The sequence below is a fragment of the Hyla sarda genome, chromosome 2, assembly GCF_029499605.1.
Source record: "Hyla sarda isolate aHylSar1 chromosome 2, aHylSar1.hap1, whole genome shotgun sequence".
In the NCBI taxonomy this organism is placed as follows: Eukaryota; Metazoa; Chordata; class Amphibia; order Anura; family Hylidae; genus Hyla; species Hyla sarda.
The window spans coordinates 1,015,710-1,034,016 of NC_079190.1; the positions used below are offsets into that span (position 1 = coordinate 1,015,710).

The following is an 18,307-nucleotide window of genomic DNA, read 5'->3' on the forward strand; positions in this document are numbered from 1 at the left end:
TTGAGGAATGGAGGCACCTGCTGGAGGGATCCAAATATCCAGTTATTATATACACTGATCACAAGAATCTCTCTTATCTTCAGTCTGCCCAACGGCTGAACCCTCGCCAGGCTAGGTGGTCATTGTTCTTTGCCCGTTTTAACTTTGAAATTCATTTTCGCCCTGCTGACAAGAACATTAGGGCCGATGCCCTCTCTCGTTCATCGGATGCCTCTGAAGTGGAAGCTTCCCCGCAACACATCATTCCTCCGGACTGTCTGATCTCCACTTCTTCAGCTTCCATCAGACAAACTCCTCCAGGGAAGACCTTCGTCTCTCCACGCCAGCGCCTCAGGATTCTCAAGTGGGGACACTCCTCCCACCTCGCAGGCCATGCTGGCATCAAAAAATCCATCCAACTCATCTCTCGATTTTATTGGTGGCCTACCCTGGAAACTGATGTTGTTGATTTCGTGCGGGCTTGTACAGTCTGTGCCCGGGACAAGACCCCTCGCCAGAAGCCTGCTGGTCTTCTTCATCCTCTGCCTGTTCCTGAACGACCTTGGTCTCAGATTGGTATGGACTTTATTACTGACTTACCTTTATCCCATGGCAACACAGTTGTTTGGGTGGTCGTTGATCGATTCTCCAAGATGGCACATTTTATCCCTCTTCCAGGTCTTCCTTCGGCGCCTCAGTTGGCGAAGCAATTTTTTATACACATTTTTCGCCTTCACGGGTTGCCCACGCATATCGTCTCGGATAGAGGCGTTCAATTTGTGTCTAAATTCTGGAGGGCCCTCTGTAAACAGCTCAAGATCAAATTAAACTTCTCTTCTTCTTATCATCCCCAATCCAATGGACAAGTAGAAAGAATTAATCAGGTTCTGGGTGACTATTTGCGACATTTTGTTTCCTCCCGCCAGGATGACTGGGCAGATCTTCTACCATGGGCCGAATTTTCGTACAATTTCAGAGTCTCCGAATCCTCTGCTAAATCCCCATTCTTCGTGGTGTACGGCCGTCACCCTCTTCCCCCCCCCCCCCTCCCCACTCCCTTGCCCTCTGGTTTGCCCGCTGTTGATGAAGTGACTCGGGACCTCTCCACCATATGGAAAGAGACTCAAAATTCTCTTTTGCAGGCTTCATCCCGGATGAAAAAATATGCCGATAAGAAAAGAAGAATTCCCCCCTTTTTTTCTCCCGGAGATAAGGTATGGCTCTCCGTTAAGTATGTCCTCTTTTGTGTCCCCAGTTATAAACTGGGACCACGTTATCTTGGTCCTTTCAAAGTCAAGTGCCAGATCAACCCTGTCTCTTACAAACTCCTTCTTCCCCCTTCTCTCCGTATTCCCAATGCTTTCCATGTCTCTCTCCTTAAACCACTCATCCTTAACCGCTTCTCTCCCAAAGTTGTTTCTCCCACTCCAGTTTCCGGGTCCTCTGACGTTTTTTCGGTGAAGGAAATTCTGGCATCCAAGACGGTCAGAGGTAAAAAATTATTTTTGGTTGACTGGGAGAATTGCGGCCCAGAGAAGAGATCATGGGAACCTGAGGACAACATCCTAGACAAAAGTCTTATCCTCAGGTTCTCAGGTTCCAAGAAGAGGGGGAGAACCAAGGGGGGGGGGGGGGTACTGTTACGCCGTGCGCTCCGGGTCCCCGATCCTCCCCGGAGCGCTCACGGCATTCTCTTATTCACAGCACCCCGGTCAGAACTGCCGACGGGGTGTGCTGCGATAATGTTCCCAGCCAGGATGCGATTCGCGATGCGGGACGCGCCCGCTCGCGATGCGCATCTCGATTACCTTACCAGACCCGTTCCCCTTCTGTGCTGTCCCGGCGCGCGCGGCCCCGCTCCTTAGGGTGCGCGCGCGCGGGGTCTTTGCGATTTAACCTCTTCAGGACATAGGGCGTATGGATACGCCCTGCATCCCGAGTCCTTAAGGACCGAGGGCGTATCCATACGCCCGTGGGAATTCTGGCCCCCACCGCTAGCCGGTTGGGTACCGGAGCCGGATGCCTGCTGAAATCGTTCAGCAAGCATCCCGGCATATCGCCCAGGGGGGTCATTATGCCCCCCCATGTCGGCGATTGCCGCAGATCGCTGGACAATTCAGTCCAGCGATCTGCGGCGATTCCGGGTCAATCGGGTCTCCAGTGACCCGGTGACCGGGAATTACTGGCTGTTCGGGGCCGTCTCTGACGGCCCCGAACAGCCAGAGCCTGCAGGGATGAGGTGCCACCTCACGATCGCCCTGATTCGTCGGCCGGATTACCGGCCGACCAATCAGGGCTCCTGCTGCGGGTGTCACTCCCGCACCCGCTCCGCCTCTCTTCCGGAGGGCGTGAGCAGGTGCGGGACGTGCACCCCGGGTGCTGGGGACCCCGATCCCCGGCGTCAATGTTGGGATCAGGGCCCCAGGAGCAGCGGCGGCGGCGTTGACGACGAGGGACTGACTCTCCGGCGTGGATCGTTGGAGGTGAGTGACAGCCTCCTGCTGTTGCTTAGCAACAGCTCCCAGCATGCAAAAAGGGCATGCTGGGAGCTGTAGTTATGCAACAGCAGGAGGCAGACCACCACAACTCCCAGCATTCCCTTATGGTCATGCTGGGACTTATGGTTTTGCAACAGCTGGAGGCACATTTTTTCTATGGAAAAGTGTACCTTCAGCTGTTGTATAACTACAACTCCCAGCTTGCACAAACAGCTAAAGTGCATGCTGGGAATTGTAGTGGTGCATCTGCTGGTTGCATAACTACAACTCCCAGCATGCCCGTTGGCTGTCGGTGACTGCTGAGAGTTGTAGTTTTGCAACAGCTGAAGGCACACTGGTTGTGAAACTCAGAGTTTTTTTTTACCTAACTCAGTGTTTCACGACCGGTGTGCCTCCAGCTGTTGCAAACTACAACTCTCAGCAGTCACCGTACACCATGCACCGTACATGCTGGGAGTTGTAGTTTTGCAACAGCTGGAGGCACACTGGTTGTGAAACACTGAGTTGGGTCACAAACTCAGTGATACATAACCAGTGTGCCTACAGTTGTTGCAAAACTACAACTCTCAGCAGTCACCGACAGCCAATGGGCATGCTGGGAGTTGTAGTTATGCAACAGCTGGATGTCTCCCCCAATGTGAACGTACAGGGTATCTGTATCTGGCTGCAAGTTTGAGCTGCCGCAAACTTTCTGCTGCAGCTCAAACTGCCAGCGAGAAACTACTGTGAACCCCCGCCCGTGCGACTGTACCCTAAAAACACTACACTACACTACACTAACACAAAAAATAAAATAAAAAGTAAAAAACACTACGTATATACATACCCCTACACAGCCCCCCTCCCCTCCCCAATAAAAATGAAAAACGTCTGGTACGCCACTGTTTCCAGAACGGAGCCTCCCGCTGTTGCAAAAGAACTCCCAGTATTGTCGGACAGCCGTTGACTGTCCAGGCATGCTGGGAGTTTTGCAACAGCTGGAGGCACCCTGTTTGGGAATCACTGGCGTAGAATACCCCTATATCCACCCCTATGCAAGTCCCTAATTCAGGCCTCAAATGCGCATGGCGCTCTCACTTTGGAGCCCTGTCGTATTTCAAGGCAACAGTTTAGGGTCACATATGGGGTATCGCCGTACTCGGGAGAAATTGTGTTACAAAATTTGGGGGGTATTTTCTGCTTTTACCCTTTTTAAAAATGTAAAATTTTTGGGAAAACAAGCATTTTAGGTAAAAAAAAAATTTTTTTTTTACATATGCAAAAGTCGTGAAACACCTGTGGGGTATAAAGGTTCACTTAACCCCTTGTTACGTTCCCCGAGGGGTCTAGTTTCCAAAATGGTATGCCATGTGGTGGTTTTTTTGCTGTTCTGGCACCATAGGGGCTTCCTAAATGCGGCATGCCCCCAGAGCAAAATTTGCTTTCAAAAAGCCAAATGTGACTCCTTCTCTTCCGAGACCTGTAGTGCGCCAGCAGAGCACTTTTCACCCCCATATGGGGTGTTTTCTGAATCGGGAGAAATTGGGCTTCAAATTTTTAGGGGTATTTACTGCTATTACCCTTTTTAAAAATTAATACATTTTGGGAAAACAAGCATTTTAGGTAAAAAATTTTTTTTTTTTTACATTTGCAAAAGTCGTGAAAGACCTGTGGGGTATTAAGGTTCACTTTATCCCATGTTACATTCCCCGAGGGGTCTAGTTTCCAAAATGGTATGCCATGTGTTTTTTTTTTTTGCTGTTCTGGCACCATAAGGGCTTCCTAAAGGTGACATGCCCCCCAAAAACCATTTCAGAAAAACGTACTCTCCAAAATCCCCTTGTCGCTCCTTCCCTTCTGAGCCCTCTACTGCGCCCGCCGAACACTTTACATAGACATATGAGGTATGTGCTTACTCGAGAGAAATTGGGCTACAAATACAAGTAAAAATTTTGTCCTTTTACCCCTTGTAAAAATTCAAAAATTGGGTCTACAAGAACATGTAAGTGTAAAAAATGAAGATTGTGAATTTTCTCCTTCACTTTGCTGCTATTCCTGTGAAACACCTAAAGGGTTAAAACGCTGACTGAATGTCATTTTGAATACTTTGGGGGGTGTAGTTTTTATAATGGGGTCATTTATGGGGTATTTCTAATATGAAGACCCTTCAAATCCACTTCAAACCTGAACTGGTCCCTGAAAAATACTGAGTTTGAAAATTTTGTGGAAAATTGCTGCTGACCGTTGAAGCCTCTGATGTCGTCCAAAAGTAAAAACACGTCAATTTTATGATGCAAACATAAAGTAGACATATTGTATATGGGAACCAAAAAAAAATGTATTCATAATATCCATTTTCCTTACAAGCAGAGAGCTTCAAAGTTAGAAAAATGCAAAATTTTCAAATTTTTCATCAAATTTACGGATTTTTCACCAAGAAAGGATGCAAGTATCGACAAAACTTTACCACTATGTTAAAGTAGAATATGTCACGAAAAAACAATCTCGGAATCAGAATGATAACTAAAAGCATTCCAGAGTTATTAATGTTTAAAGTGACAGTGGTCAGATGTGCAAAAAACGCTCCGGTCCTTAAGGCCAAAATGGGCTCCGTCCTGAAGGGGTTAAAGGGCCGGTGCACCACTGATTGGCGCATCCGGTTTTCATCAGTACCTTCACCTGTGCACTTCCCTACTTATACCTCACTTCCCCTGCACTCCCTCACCGGATCTTGTTGCCATTGTGCCAGTGAAAGCGTTTCCTTGTGTGTTCCTAGCCTGTGTTCCTGACCTCCTGCCGTTGCCCCTGACTACGATCCCCTGACCTTCTGCTACGTCCGACCTTGCTCTTGTCTTCTCCCTTGTACCGCGCTTATCTCAGCAGTCAGAGAGGTTGAGCCGTTGCCGGTGGATACGACCTGGTTGCTACCGCCGCTGCAAGACCATCCCGCTTTGCGGCGGGCTCTGGTGAATAGTGTTGAGCGGCATAGGCCATATTCGAATTCGCGAATATTCGCGAATATATGGACGAATATTCGTCATATATTCGCGAATATTCGCATATTCGTTATATTCGTTTTATTTTCGCATATGCGAATATTCGCGTATGCGAAAATTACCATGTGAATATTAGCATATAAAAAATTAGCATATGCGAACATTCGCATATGCGAAAATTAACATATGTGAATGTTCGCATATGCGAATTTTCGCACGCCAGTCTCACACAGTAGTATTACAGCCTTCTTTACACCACACAAGCTGGAAGCAGAGAGGGGTGGTCACTGGGATGTGTACTGTGAAGAAAAAAAAAAAAAAAAAAAAAAAAAAACCAATATTCGTAATTACGAATATATAGCGCTATATTCGCGAAATTCGCGAATTCGCGAATATGCGATATTCGCGAATAATATTCGAATTGCGAATATTCGCGAGCAACACTACTGGTGAATACCAGTAGCAACTTAGAACCGGTCCACCAACACGGTCCACGCCAATCCCTCTTTGGCACAAAGGATCCACCTCCAGCCAAGCCGAATCGTGACACTAACCTGAATGATCTTATACAGTTGGCATCCCAGATTGACATCCGTTTCTCTGAGCGATGAGAGGAACTTCGCCAAGAAAGGGGAACTGCACGACCTTGGCACTTTCCTCATCTGGCACCTGTCTTCCAGCAACCACCACAACCTTCTACGTTGCCTCCCGCAGTGGAGGCTATGCAGGTGGATCAGTCTTGCCTGACCCAGCAGGAAAGAACTCACCGACTAACTGAGAATCTTTGCCTATACTGCGCCAGGGCAGATTATTTCCTCAGAGAATGTCCTGTATGTCCACAGTCACAGGGAAACGCTCGCACCTAGAGGCCTCCTTAGGTGTGAATACCACCTCTCCACGCTTGAATTTAATGGTCCAGCTTTTTCTTCCCTCCAAATAGATTATCTCTGTTCTCGCCTTCCTGGACTCTAGTTCCGTGGGAAACTTTATTGATGCCTCCCTAGTACATAGGTATCATCTGCTGGTGTCTCGCCGGTTAAAGTCCTTTTATATCTCAATGGTCAATGGAGAAAATCTGGACTGTACTGTGCTGTATCGCTCTGAACCCTTATCTATGCAGGTCAGAGTCTCGCAGAAGAAGAACTTGTCCTTCTATGTACTTCCTCATTGTACTTCTCTCCTGCTTGGTCTACCATGGTTACAACTCCATGCCCCGCAGCTGGATTGGAAGTCTGGAGAATTCTCCGTTGGGGACCGTATTGCAACAATCACTGTATTCATATACGTCCAACTAAGTTGGAGCCCTCTTCTATTCCTCTGCCCGGTTCGCCTCCGTTCCTTCAGGACTTTGCAGATGTCTTCAGTGAAAAACAATCTGACGTCTTACCACCACATCGTCCCTATGATTGTCCTATCGACTTACTGCCCGTAGCATCTCTTGGAGGTCTCTGTCGTCCGCTTACTATTTATTCTGACCACAAGAACCTGCTACATCTACAGACTGCCCCCCGTCTCAACCCTCGGCAGGCTCGTTGGTCTCTGTTCTTCTCCAGATTTGACTTTTTTTATTCACTTCCGTCCTGCAGAGAAGAATCGTCGAGCTGATGCCCTATCTAGATCCTCCGATGTACAAGACCAAGAATCTCTCCCTCAACATATTGTTCCTCCTGATCGTCTCATTTCCGCAGCGCCAGCAACTCTTCAGCACCTGCTTCCTGGGAAGACTTACGTAACTCCACGTCTAAGACTACGAGTCTTGAAATGGAACCCACCTCCTCCTCCCCCCCCCCCCCCCCCCCGGCAAAAGTACAGTGACAGCAGCCCGCAACCCCCCCGCGCCGCTCAACTCACTCCCCACTCCCCTTAGGTCACCTATTCAGTGTCCCTCCAGCTGTTTCCCCACTACAACTCCCAGCTTTCCCTGACATCTTTTGGCTGTCAGGGCATGCTGGGAGGGAGTTGTAGTGGGGAAACTGGAGGCATACTGTATAGGTGAACACGCAACCCCCCCACCCCGTCGCGCCGCTCAACTCACTCCCCAATCCCCTTAGGTCACCTATTCAGTGTCCCTCCAGCTGTTTCCCCACTACAACTCCCAGCTTGCCCTGACATCTTTTGGCTGTCAGGGCATGCTGGGAGTTGTAGTGGGGAAACTGGAGGCATACTGTATTAGGTGAACACGCAACCCCCCCCCCCCCCCCCCCGTCTGATTGACAGGCGGGAGCGAGCAACGCAGTGACTGAATTTCGACTCATTGCCAGGCTTAAATGAGTCGAAATTCTGTAGTGACGCCACTGCCCAATGCATTCGGCCACTAGGAGGGCGACCCCTAGTGGCCGAATTTAAAAGTGATTTTAAGCTGGTTTAAAATCACTTTTTTTAATTAAAGTATATTAGAGATATGTTGTAGTACTTAAGTACTACAACATATCAATTTTTATTATTTCATGACAGTGCCCATTTAAATGCCACGACCTGTATGAAGTCGCAAGCGGACAAGAAAAGACACCCTCCTCCCGAATTCTCTCCCGGAGAGAAAGTGTGGTTATCTTCCAAATATATCCCCTTTAAGGTACCCTGTTATAAACTGGGCCCACGCTATCTGGCTCCCTATATGGTAAAGAAACGACAATCCCGTGACTTATACCCTCCATCTACCCTCCTCTCTTCGGATCCCGAATTCCTTCCATTTCTCCCTCTTGAAGCCTTTCATCCACAATAATTTTTCTCAAAGGGACATCTCGCCCTCTCCCAGCTCTGGTTCCCATGATGTTTTTGTTGTTGACTTGGACTCCAATGTGGTCAGAGGAAAGCGCTTTTTTCTTGTGGATTGGGAAGGATTCGGTCCGGAGGAGAGGCCTTGGGAACCGCAGGGCAATATCCTGGATCAGGACCTTCTCAGGAATTTTCTCAGCTGCAAAAGGAGGGGGGGGGGTACTGTTACACTTCGCGCTTCGGCTGCAAGTGCATTCTCCCTCTCTCCCTGGCTGCCGGCGGGGCTGCGATTCGCATCACAGGACGGGCCCGCATGCGAATCCCAGCCCGTCACTTACCACGCTCTCCTGCTGCTGCCTCCGCTGTGTCTCAGCTCCGGAGCGTGTGTCCCCGTCCTCTAGGGCGCACGCGCCGGAGCTCTAAAATTTAAAGGGCCAGTGCGCCCATAATTATGTTCTGCACCTCCCCCTCTTCCCTGCTGGATCTTCAGTGCCCCTAGCCTGAGATTAAGTGTTCCCTATTGACTGTAAGCCTTACCCATGTATCCAGACCTTCCTGCTAAGTTATTTGACTACGCACCTTTGCCACCTGCCTTGACCTCTAAGTTTGATTATGCTTCTGCCTCATCCTCCGGTACCTTGCCTGCCCAGTTATCTGTGTGGTCGAGCCGTGTCGGAGGTATCGACCTGGGTGTCACCTGCCTCATCAAACCCATCCTGCCTTGCGGCGGGCTCTGGTGAAGACCAGCGGCACCTTAGGCTCCGCTCCCTGATAAGGTACAAGTCGACAGCCACACAGGTTAGAGGATCCACATCCAGCTGCATTACAAAAACCTTATATAGACAGGGCTGTGTCTGAGCTCTATAGGCAGTTCTTTCCCCCTCTTGTTGTTTGCTCTACTATATATTGTTAGCTGTGAGACCATATATAGACAGGGCTGTGTCTTGTCCAATCAGAGGAATTTATCACAGGTGACTCCAATTATGGTGCAGAAACATCTCAGAACTGATCAAGAGAAATGGAAGGAGCCAGAGCTAAATGTCATGTGTCATAGCAAAGGGTCTGAATACTTATGTCAGATTTATTACAGATTTGTAATATTCTGTTGTCATTATGGGGGAATGAGATGCAGATATCTAATAAAACAAAACATTCTTAACAAAACTAACTAAACCTTAGATGTTTTAGGGCTGGACCTCTGGGGAGAGGTAGTGGGGTCTAGAGAACTCCTCCCTCAGCCTTTTCAGAAGCTTCTACATAGAAACTAACTGAGGTGAGTGTCATGTGACCAACGATCCACTCATGTAGTACAGAAAATGAGAATGTTAACCCTTACAGTCTTGTGTTACACCTTAGTGTATACTGAAATGGCAGAGCACTATACAAAAAGACAGTAATACAAGATCATTTTCAATAACCCTAATACAAATTAAGGCAGGAATTCCTGGGGCACGAGGGACCCTGCATCTGTATATAGGGAGGTCTCTGTGTATAGGCAGGTCTCTGTATATAGACAGGTCTCTGTATAGTGGCAGGTCTCTGTATAGTAGCAGGTCTCTGTATAGTGGCAGGTCTCTGTGTATAGACAGGTCTCTGTATAGTAGCAGGATTTCTGTATAGTGGTAGGTCGCTGTATATAGGCAGATTTCTGTATAGTGGCAGGTCTCTGTATAGAGGCAGGTCTCTGTATAGTGGCAGGTCTCTGTATAGTGGCAGGTCTCTGTATATAGGCAGGTCTCTGTATATATATATATATATATATATATATATATATATATAGACAGGTCTCTGTATAGTGGCAGGTCTCTGCATATATAGGCAGGTCTCTGTATAGTGGCAGGTCTCTGTATATATAGGCAGGTCTCTGTATAGAGGCCTGCCTCTATGGGACCGCACAGGTCACAGGCGCTTCAGTCCATGGTCTCTTTCATTATCTGTAGTCAATGTAAGTTAATCCAACCAACCTATAGAGCATCCAGCCAACCTACTGAGCATCCAGCCAATCTATAGAGCATCTAGCCAACTTATACAGTGTCCAGCCAACCTATAGAGCGTCCAGCAAACCTATAGAGCCTCCAGCCAACCTATAGAGTGTCCAGCCTACCTATAGGGCATCTAGCCAACCTATAGAGCGTCCAGCCAATCTATAGAGCATCCAGCCAACCTATAGTGCGTCCAGAAAACCTATAGAGTGTCCAGCCAACCTATAGTGTGTCCAGCCAACCTATAGTACGTCCAGCCAACCTATAGTGCATCCAATCAACCTATAGAGTGTCAAGCCAACCTTTAGTGCGTCCAGCCAACCTATAGAGTGTTCAGCCAACCTATAGTGCATCCAGCGAACCTATAGAGCATCCAGCCAACCTATAGTGCATCCAGCCAACCTATAGAGTGTCCAGACAACCTATAGAGCGCCCAGCCAACCTATAGAGCATCCAGCCAACCTATAGAGTGTCCATCTCCCATGTTCAGCTCCTTGGACGTTTTCTTGGTGAGGAGAGTCCAGAAGGAGATGTCCTAAGTTCATGTTATATAAGATGAAATGTTTCTGTGTCAGCCATATTTAATGTCAGTCTTGTTTTTGTCTCTAAAGGACCCATCATCCTCCATGGAGATCTTCACCGCTCACCCCAATGGGAGCCATTCTCATACCAGCTTCCTTCTCATTGGCTTTTCCGGGATCACAGACCACCGCGGCTTTCTGTTCCTCCCCTTCCTTCTTATATACTCCCATATACTGTTTAGTAATGGTGCCATGATCTACAGGATCTGGGTGGACACGACCCTACAATCTCCCATGTATCTGCTCATCTGTCTCCTGTTTCTAGTCAACCTTCTCTGCACAACCACGTTCATGCCAAAATTTCTTTTGGGTTTGGCCTTTGACCTTTACGAGATCACCCTGATTGGCTGCCTGGTGCAGATGTGGTTCATCTACGTCATAGTCACATTTGAGTCCACCGTCGTCCTGTTGATGGCTCTGGACAGATACATGGCCATCCGTAGACCCCTACGCTACCACGACATCATGACCGATCTCTTTCTAAACCGACTGATTTTGGCCAGTTTGGGGAGAAGCGTCCTCCTCATGACCCCGATTGTTTATCTCGGCTCCAGGGTCAGGTTTTGTAATTCCAACATTATTCATAATTTTGTTTGTGAAAACATGGGGCTCCTGACATTGGCCTGTGAGGACGTCTCCAGAATCCAGGCCATAGGCTTGATGGTGAGGATGGTGATCACCGTGGTGGACGGAGGGATTCTCCTGGTCTCCTACCTCACGATCCTCCATACTACAAAGTTTGTCCTTAAACAGTCAAGAAACAAGGCCCTCAACACCTGCAGCTCCCACATCATGGTGGCCTTAATGATCTATGCCAGTAGTGTCTTATCGGCCCTCATATATCGGCTGAAGACCTCAGTCGCCATAGATATACAGAACTTAACCAGTGCCATCTACTTCCTGCTCCCGGCCACCATCAACCCCATAATTTATGGTGTAAGAGTGAAGGAGATCCGGCTAAGCTTACAGAAAATGTTTGGGTATAAGAGAGAGGGGATCGGCCCAACTACTACACAGGTGGGACCCAACAAGAACTAAGAGAACACTGAGTCACTGCATATGTCGAGGACATAGCCTAGGATTACATGTTAGATTTATGCTGTACTGTGTTCCTCAATGCTGATATCCTTTGTTAGAGGTTCATAAAATGTCCCTTCAGTAGGAACCCCGCTATTCCGTGGTTTACACCAATATTATCAGTTCTGATCATAGATTAATTCAGGCCAGTGTCCAGTATCAAAAGTGACGGATCCCAACCAAGCGTAGACTTCGTACCATTCAAGAGTTTCCTAGACTTTGATATTGATGGTCTGTCCTTAAAGGGGTACTCCGCCCCCAGACATCTTATCCCTATCCAAAGGATAGGGCATAAGAAGTCTGATTGCGGGAAACCCTGCGCTGGGGACCCCCGCAATCTCGGCTGTGGCACCCCAGACAACCGGTGCACGGAGCAAACTTGGCTCCGTGCCGGATGACTGGCGATGTGGGTCCAGAGGCCCGTGATGACACGGCCACGCCCTCTCGTGACGGCCACGCCCCCTCAGTGCAAATCTATGGAAGGGGGCATGACAGCCATCAAGCCCCCTCCCATAGACTTGCATTGAGGGAGCATAGCCATGACGTCACAGGCAGGGCACAGCCGTGATGTCACGAGCCTCCAGCACTCCACCCAACACTCTAAACGAACACCAGGTGCAGCAGGGAGATCACAGGGGTCCACAGCGGTGGGACCCCCTGTGATCAGACATCTTATCTATGTCAAGGGGCATCATTATGTCTAGGGGTGGAGTACCCCTTTAAGCTAAAAATGTTTTTGAAGTATATGGCCATCAATATCAGATCAGTGGGGCACCGCATCACACTTTTTGAATTAGAATAAAAAATTATAGAAAACCATCCTGTAAGTAATGAAGGGGATGTGGCCTCTGCCAGAGAGCTATGGTTCCTTCAGTCAGCTGATCGGTTGTGGCTGCCCAGTGTCGGACCTCCACTAATATTGATGGCTTCAATAGGTTTTACTTACAGCACTGACCAGAAATAAACTAAAGCATCTTCATTGGTCTCTGATTCCATTCATCTAAGAATTATATACAGAAGTGGTCATCAGGGAGGGAAGATAAATATGGAAAATATTGCGGGGTCCGATAAGTCAAGATGGCCGCTGGACGACCCTCACCTGCCTCTCCTGACGATCTCCTCCTCTGGTCTGCCTTCTAGCATTCCAGTAGACCCGAGAACTGATCAGTGCTATCCCTTTGCATAGCACTGAACAGTAGTAACAATCTAACGCCATTGCTATAGATAGTCCTATATGGAGACATTAAAAAGTCAGTAAAAGAAAAAAATTTCAAAATGTGAATAAGCCCCTTCCCTAATAAAAATTTTAATCCCTCTATTCCCATTTTACGAAAAAGTGGAAAAAAAAATAAACACATTTGGTATAAGGGTCTCATAAGGATATGTGGATGGAAAAATAAGTGTGGGTGTTAAAAGGCGAAGAGAAAAAATAAAAACGCAAAAATTAAGGCTGGCTGTGTCCTTAAAGGGGTACTCCGCCCCTAGACATCTTATTCCCTATCCAGGAATAGGCAGAGCGAAATTCAATCTGTGCTGGATGACTGGCAATGCAGAATGGAGGCTCTTGACGTCACGGCAAGCACTGCTTATGAGGTCATGGCCAGGCCTCCTCAATGCAAGTCTATGGGAGGGGGCGTGACAGCCATCATGTCCCCTCCCATAGACTTGCATTGAAGGGGTGGGGTCACGTGCCTCCAACACTGCACTCAATGCTCTAAACAAATGCGGATGCAGCAGGGAGATCGTGGGGGTCCTCAGTAGTTGGACCCCCACAATCAGACATCTTATCCCCTATCAGACATCTTATCCCCCCTCCTGTACAGGGTCCCGGCTCTACCTGGGAATGCAGCATCACAACCCCCACACGTAGCGATGGCTCTCTCATAAAGATATACGGAGGGGGCGTGTCAGACGCTGCTTCATGCGGGGCTGCTTCATGCAGGGAAGAGCCAGGGCCCTGTACAGGAGATAGAGGGGGGTCACCAGTGGTTGGTCCCCGCCGCAGTCTAAAACTTATTCCCTGCAGATAGGGAATAAGTTTTTGTTCATGATATATCTCCTTTATAGATGGCCACCAGAGTCAACAGGGAGACTCATGTTCCTCTAGTTCATTTTGACCTGGAGAAAACCCCTGACACACTAGAGCCATGAGAACCTCGGGGGACGGACCTTCAGTCAGTGTTATATTTCAGTCATAGGAACAATGTAACACCTGTAATAGGGGGCAGAGGAGTATAACTCCCATCAGGACACCTGCTGATCGTATTTGAGCCATGATACGGAAATAAAGGTTTATTTTATGGAAATTTTTCTTTATTTCAGATGCTAGATCTATAGATAAATGCTGGGAAGAAGGGAAAGGAGGGGGATGCAGCCTTATGTGGCTCTGTAAGAGGGCATGCTGTAGGGGAGGAGGAGGGGATGCAGCTGCAGGTTCTCTATATAGGTCTATTGGACGGCATACTGTTGGGGAGGAGGGGGGATGTAGCTGCAGGTTCTCTATATAGGTCTATTGGACGGCATACTGTTGGAGAGGAGGAGGGGGGATGCAGCTGCAGGTTCTCTATATAGGTCTGTAGGACGGCATACTGTTGGAGAGGAGGGGGGATGCAGCTGCAGGTTCTCTATATAGGTCTATTGGACGGCATACTGTTGGAGAGGAGGGGGGATGTAGCTGCAGGTTCTCTATATAGGTCTGTAGGATGGCATACTGTTGGGGAGGAGGGGGGATGCAGCTGCAGGTTCTCTATATAGGTCTGTAGGACGGCATACTGTTTGGGAGGAGGGGGGATGCAGCTGCAGGTTCTCTATATAGGTCTATTGGATGGCATACTGTTGGGGAGGGGGGGATGCAGCTGCAGGTTCTCTATATAGGTCTGTAGGACGGCATGCTGTAGGGGAGGAGGAGGGGATGCAGCTGCAGGTTCTCTATATAGGTCTATTGGACGGCATACTGTTGGGGAGGAGGGGGGATGTAGCTGCAGGTTCTCTATATAGGTCTATTGGACGGCATACTGTTGGAGAGGAGGAGGGGGGATGCAGCTGCAGGTTCTCTATATAGGTCTGTAGGACGGCATACTGTTGGAGAGGAGGGGGGATGCAGCTGCAGGTTCTCTATATAGGTCTATTGGACGGCATACTGTTGGAGAGGAGGGGGGATGCAGCTGCAGGTTCTCTATATAGGTCTGTAGGACGGCATACTGTTGGAGAGGAGGGGGGATGCAGCTGCAGGTTCTCTATATAGGTCTATTGGACGGCATACTGTTGGGGAGGAGGGGGGATGTAGCTGCAGGTTCTCTATATAGGTCTATTGGACGGCATACTGTTGGGGAGGAGGGGGGATGTAGCTGCAGGTTCTCTATATAGGTCTATTGGACGGCATACTGTTGGGGAGGAGGGGGGATGTAGCTGCAGGTTCTCTATATAGGTCTGTAGGATGGCATACTGTTGGGGAGGAGGGGGGATGCAGCTGCAGGTTCTCTATATAGGTCTGTAGGACGGCATACTGTTGGAGAGGAGGGGGGATGCAGCTGCAGGTTCTCTATATAGGTCTGTAGGATGGCATACTGTTGGGGAGGGGGGGATGCAGCTGCAGGTTCTCTATATAGGTCTATTGGATGGCATACTGTTGGGGAGGAGGGGGGATGCAGCTGCAGGTTCTCTATATAGGTCTGTAGGACGGCATACTGTTGGAGAGGAGGGGGGATGCAGCTGCAGGTTCTCTATATAGGTCTGTAGGATGGCATACTGTTGGAGAGGAGGGCGGATGCAGCTGCAGGTTCTCTATATAGGTCTGTAGGACGGCATACTGTTGGAGAGGAGGAGGGATGCAGCTGCAGGTTCTCTATATAGGTCTGTAGGACGACATACTGTTGGAGAGGAGGGGGGATGCAGCTGCAGGTTCTCTATATAGGTCTGTAGGACGACATACTGTTGGAGAGGAGGGGGGATGCAGCTGCAGGTTCTCTATATAGGTCTGTAGGACGGCATACTGTTGGGGGGAGGGGGGATGCAGCTGCAGGTTCTCTATATAGGTCTGTAGGACGGCATACTGTTGGAGAGGAGGGGGGATGCAGCTGCAGGTTCTCTATATAGGTCTGTAGGATGGCATACTGTTGGAGAGGAGGGGGGATGCAGCTGCAGGTTCTCTATATAGGTCTGTAGGATGGCATACTGTTGGAGAGGAGGGGGGATACAGCTGCAGGTTCTCTATATAGGTCTGTAGGACGACATACTGTTGGAGAGGAGGGGGGATGCAGCTGCAGGTTCTCTATATAGGTCTGTAGGACAGCATACTGTTGGGGGGAGGGGGGATGCAGCTGCAGGTTCTCTATATAGGTCTGTAGGACAGCATACTGTTGGAGAGGAGGAGGGATGCAGCTGCAGGTTCTCTATATAGGTCTGTAGGACAGCATACTGTTGGGGGGAGGGGGGATGCAGCTGCAGGTTCTCTATATAGGTCTGTAGGACAGCATACTGTTGGAGAGGAGGGGGGATGCAGCTGCAGGTTCTCTATATAGGTCTGTAGGACGACATACTGTTGGAGAGGAGGAGGGGCGGATTAATGGATTAAAATGTTGAATCTCCATGTAGCCCTGGTCCTTGCACAGCTGTCAGGTTTGTTTTAATGTCTCAGTGCAGGTAACAACCACAAGTTCTCAGATCAGGAGAAAGATTTGTGTAAAGAATCTTCTGCCCTGGAACATTGCAGCGAAACCTCAGCTTTTTGAGCAGATCTATTTATCAGAATCGTGATGGAAACAGTGAATTATGACAAATGGGGAGGATTTGATGCAGCAAAAAACTAAAAAGTACAGAAATGTGAAACGTGAAAGCCACGCCCCCTTTATTAACATACATAACAGCATGAAGAGGAGAAGATGGTGTCCTGTATTATATCTGTCACGGCCACCACCTGATCAATGCATTTATGATTCATTTATTTCCAGCTCTTTATATAGCACCAACATATCCTGCAGCGCTGTACATAAGATGTGTGGTCCAGGAACCTCAGACCCTGTAAATAAGTATGGAAGACCTCTGCCCTGGTGACTGATCCATGTTATCCACAGGACAGCAGTGACCTCTGGTGGTGACCTGAGGACATGACAGGAGGAAGATCAGGAGAACTCGGACACTGATCAAAGGCCGAATAGTGATGTGTAGACGATGGGGTCAGGTGATCTCCAGAATGGCCGGTCTTGTGGGGTGGTAGGGGTTATTACCTACCAAGAGTGGTCGACGGAGGGACAACCAGGGCCCAGGGACAGGATCAAAGTTTATTGAAAGAGCTTGGGCAACTGTTCAGTCATCATTACAAATCATACAATAACTTACAATTATATATGACAGTACAATATACAGGTTCCCTACGCTATACACCGTACCACATGCTGCACTAACATTCCGCTCCATCACTCATTATCGAAGAAACAAACAAAAAAACCAATGCATTATAATCTGTGATGGGGGAGCGGTGTGAGGTATATGGGGATAGGTAGGGGCGGATCACAGGGCCAAACTACTCAGCAAACATGTGATGAGGTGGGGAAGTAGAGGGGCGCTAGTCTTCTTCTTCATCAACGTCCGGACTGTCCAAGATGGAAGTCTCTAAGCCGGCTGTGGATCGGCCTCCGGCAGTCCCAGACAGGCATGTCCTCCTTGTTGAAGATGAGGCGGTTTCTGATCATAGGGCCCAAGACTCATCAATGTTTGAGGGGTGAAGGCTAGCCCATCCAGTCCCATCCCACAGACGAGCTGCTGGGGTACAAATGGCACCAGGATGCATTATGGGAAGAAGACAAGCCGGCGGGGGCAGTGTGATGGGCAACGTTCTGCTAGAGACCTTGGGTCCTGGCATCATGTGGAGAGTAATGTGACACGTCCCACCCACCTGACCATTGTACGGACCAAGTACCCTCTTCATGGCAGCAGGACCCCCTAATGGCAGCGGCCTCTATCAGCAGGATAATGCCCCCGACCTCACTGCAGACATTGTTCAGGAATTGGGAACATGACAAAGAGATGAAGGAGATGACTCGGTCTCCAGATTCTCCAGATCTCCTCCGATCGATCATCTCTGGGATCTGCTGGAGAAACATGGAGGCCGCACTGCACAGGATCTGCAGGAAAAACATGGAGGCCACACAGGATCTGCTGGAAAAACATGGAGGCCGCACCGTACAGGATCTGCTGGAGAAACAAGACTATGGAGACCGCACCGTACAGGATCTGCTGGAGAAACAAGACTATGGAGGCCGCACTGCACAGGATCTGCTGGAAAAACATGGAGGCCGCACAGGATCTGCTGGAGAAACAAGGCCATGGAGGCCGCACCGTACAGGATCTGCTGGAGAAACAAGGCTATGGAGGCCGCACCGTACAGGATCTGCTGGAGAAATATGGAGGCCGCACTGCACAGGATCTGCTGTAGAAACAAAGCTATGGAGGCCGCACCGTACAGGATCTACTGGAGAAACAAAGCTATGGAGGCCACACCG

At 48.9% G+C, this 18,307-nt stretch overlaps 1 protein-coding gene across 1 annotated transcript; it reads left to right on the forward strand.

The window, feature by feature from the left end:
• The first annotated feature begins 6,174 nt into the window (after window positions 1–6,174).
• LOC130358142 (olfactory receptor 52K1-like) lies at window positions 6,175–11,842 on the forward strand. Its single transcript, XM_056560970.1, has 5 exons — window positions 6,175–6,282; window positions 6,393–6,572; window positions 6,797–6,983; window positions 7,039–7,181; window positions 10,761–11,842. Exons 1-5 carry the CDS (start codon window positions 6,175–6,177, stop codon window positions 11,766–11,768), a joined length of 1,626 nt encoding a protein of 541 aa, XP_056416945.1. The 3' UTR covers window positions 11,769–11,842.
• The last annotated feature ends 6,465 nt before the right edge of the window (window positions 11,843–18,307 follow it).

What these genes read in the sequence shown, in the direction of transcription:
- LOC130358142 (XM_056560970.1), top strand. Translation starts at nt 6,175, where the DNA reads ATGCAGGTGGATCAGTCTTGCCTGACCCAGCAGGAAAGAACTCACCGA. An exon ending in CTGAACCCTTATCTATGCAG is followed by an intron (nt 6,573 to 6,796) that starts GTCAGAGTCTCG and finishes CCGTTCCTTCAG; the next exon opens with GACTTTGCAGATGTCTTCAG. An exon ending in TCTCAACCCTCGGCAGGCTC is followed by an intron (nt 6,984 to 7,038) that starts GTTGGTCTCTGT and finishes TCCGTCCTGCAG; the next exon opens with AGAAGAATCGTCGAGCTGAT.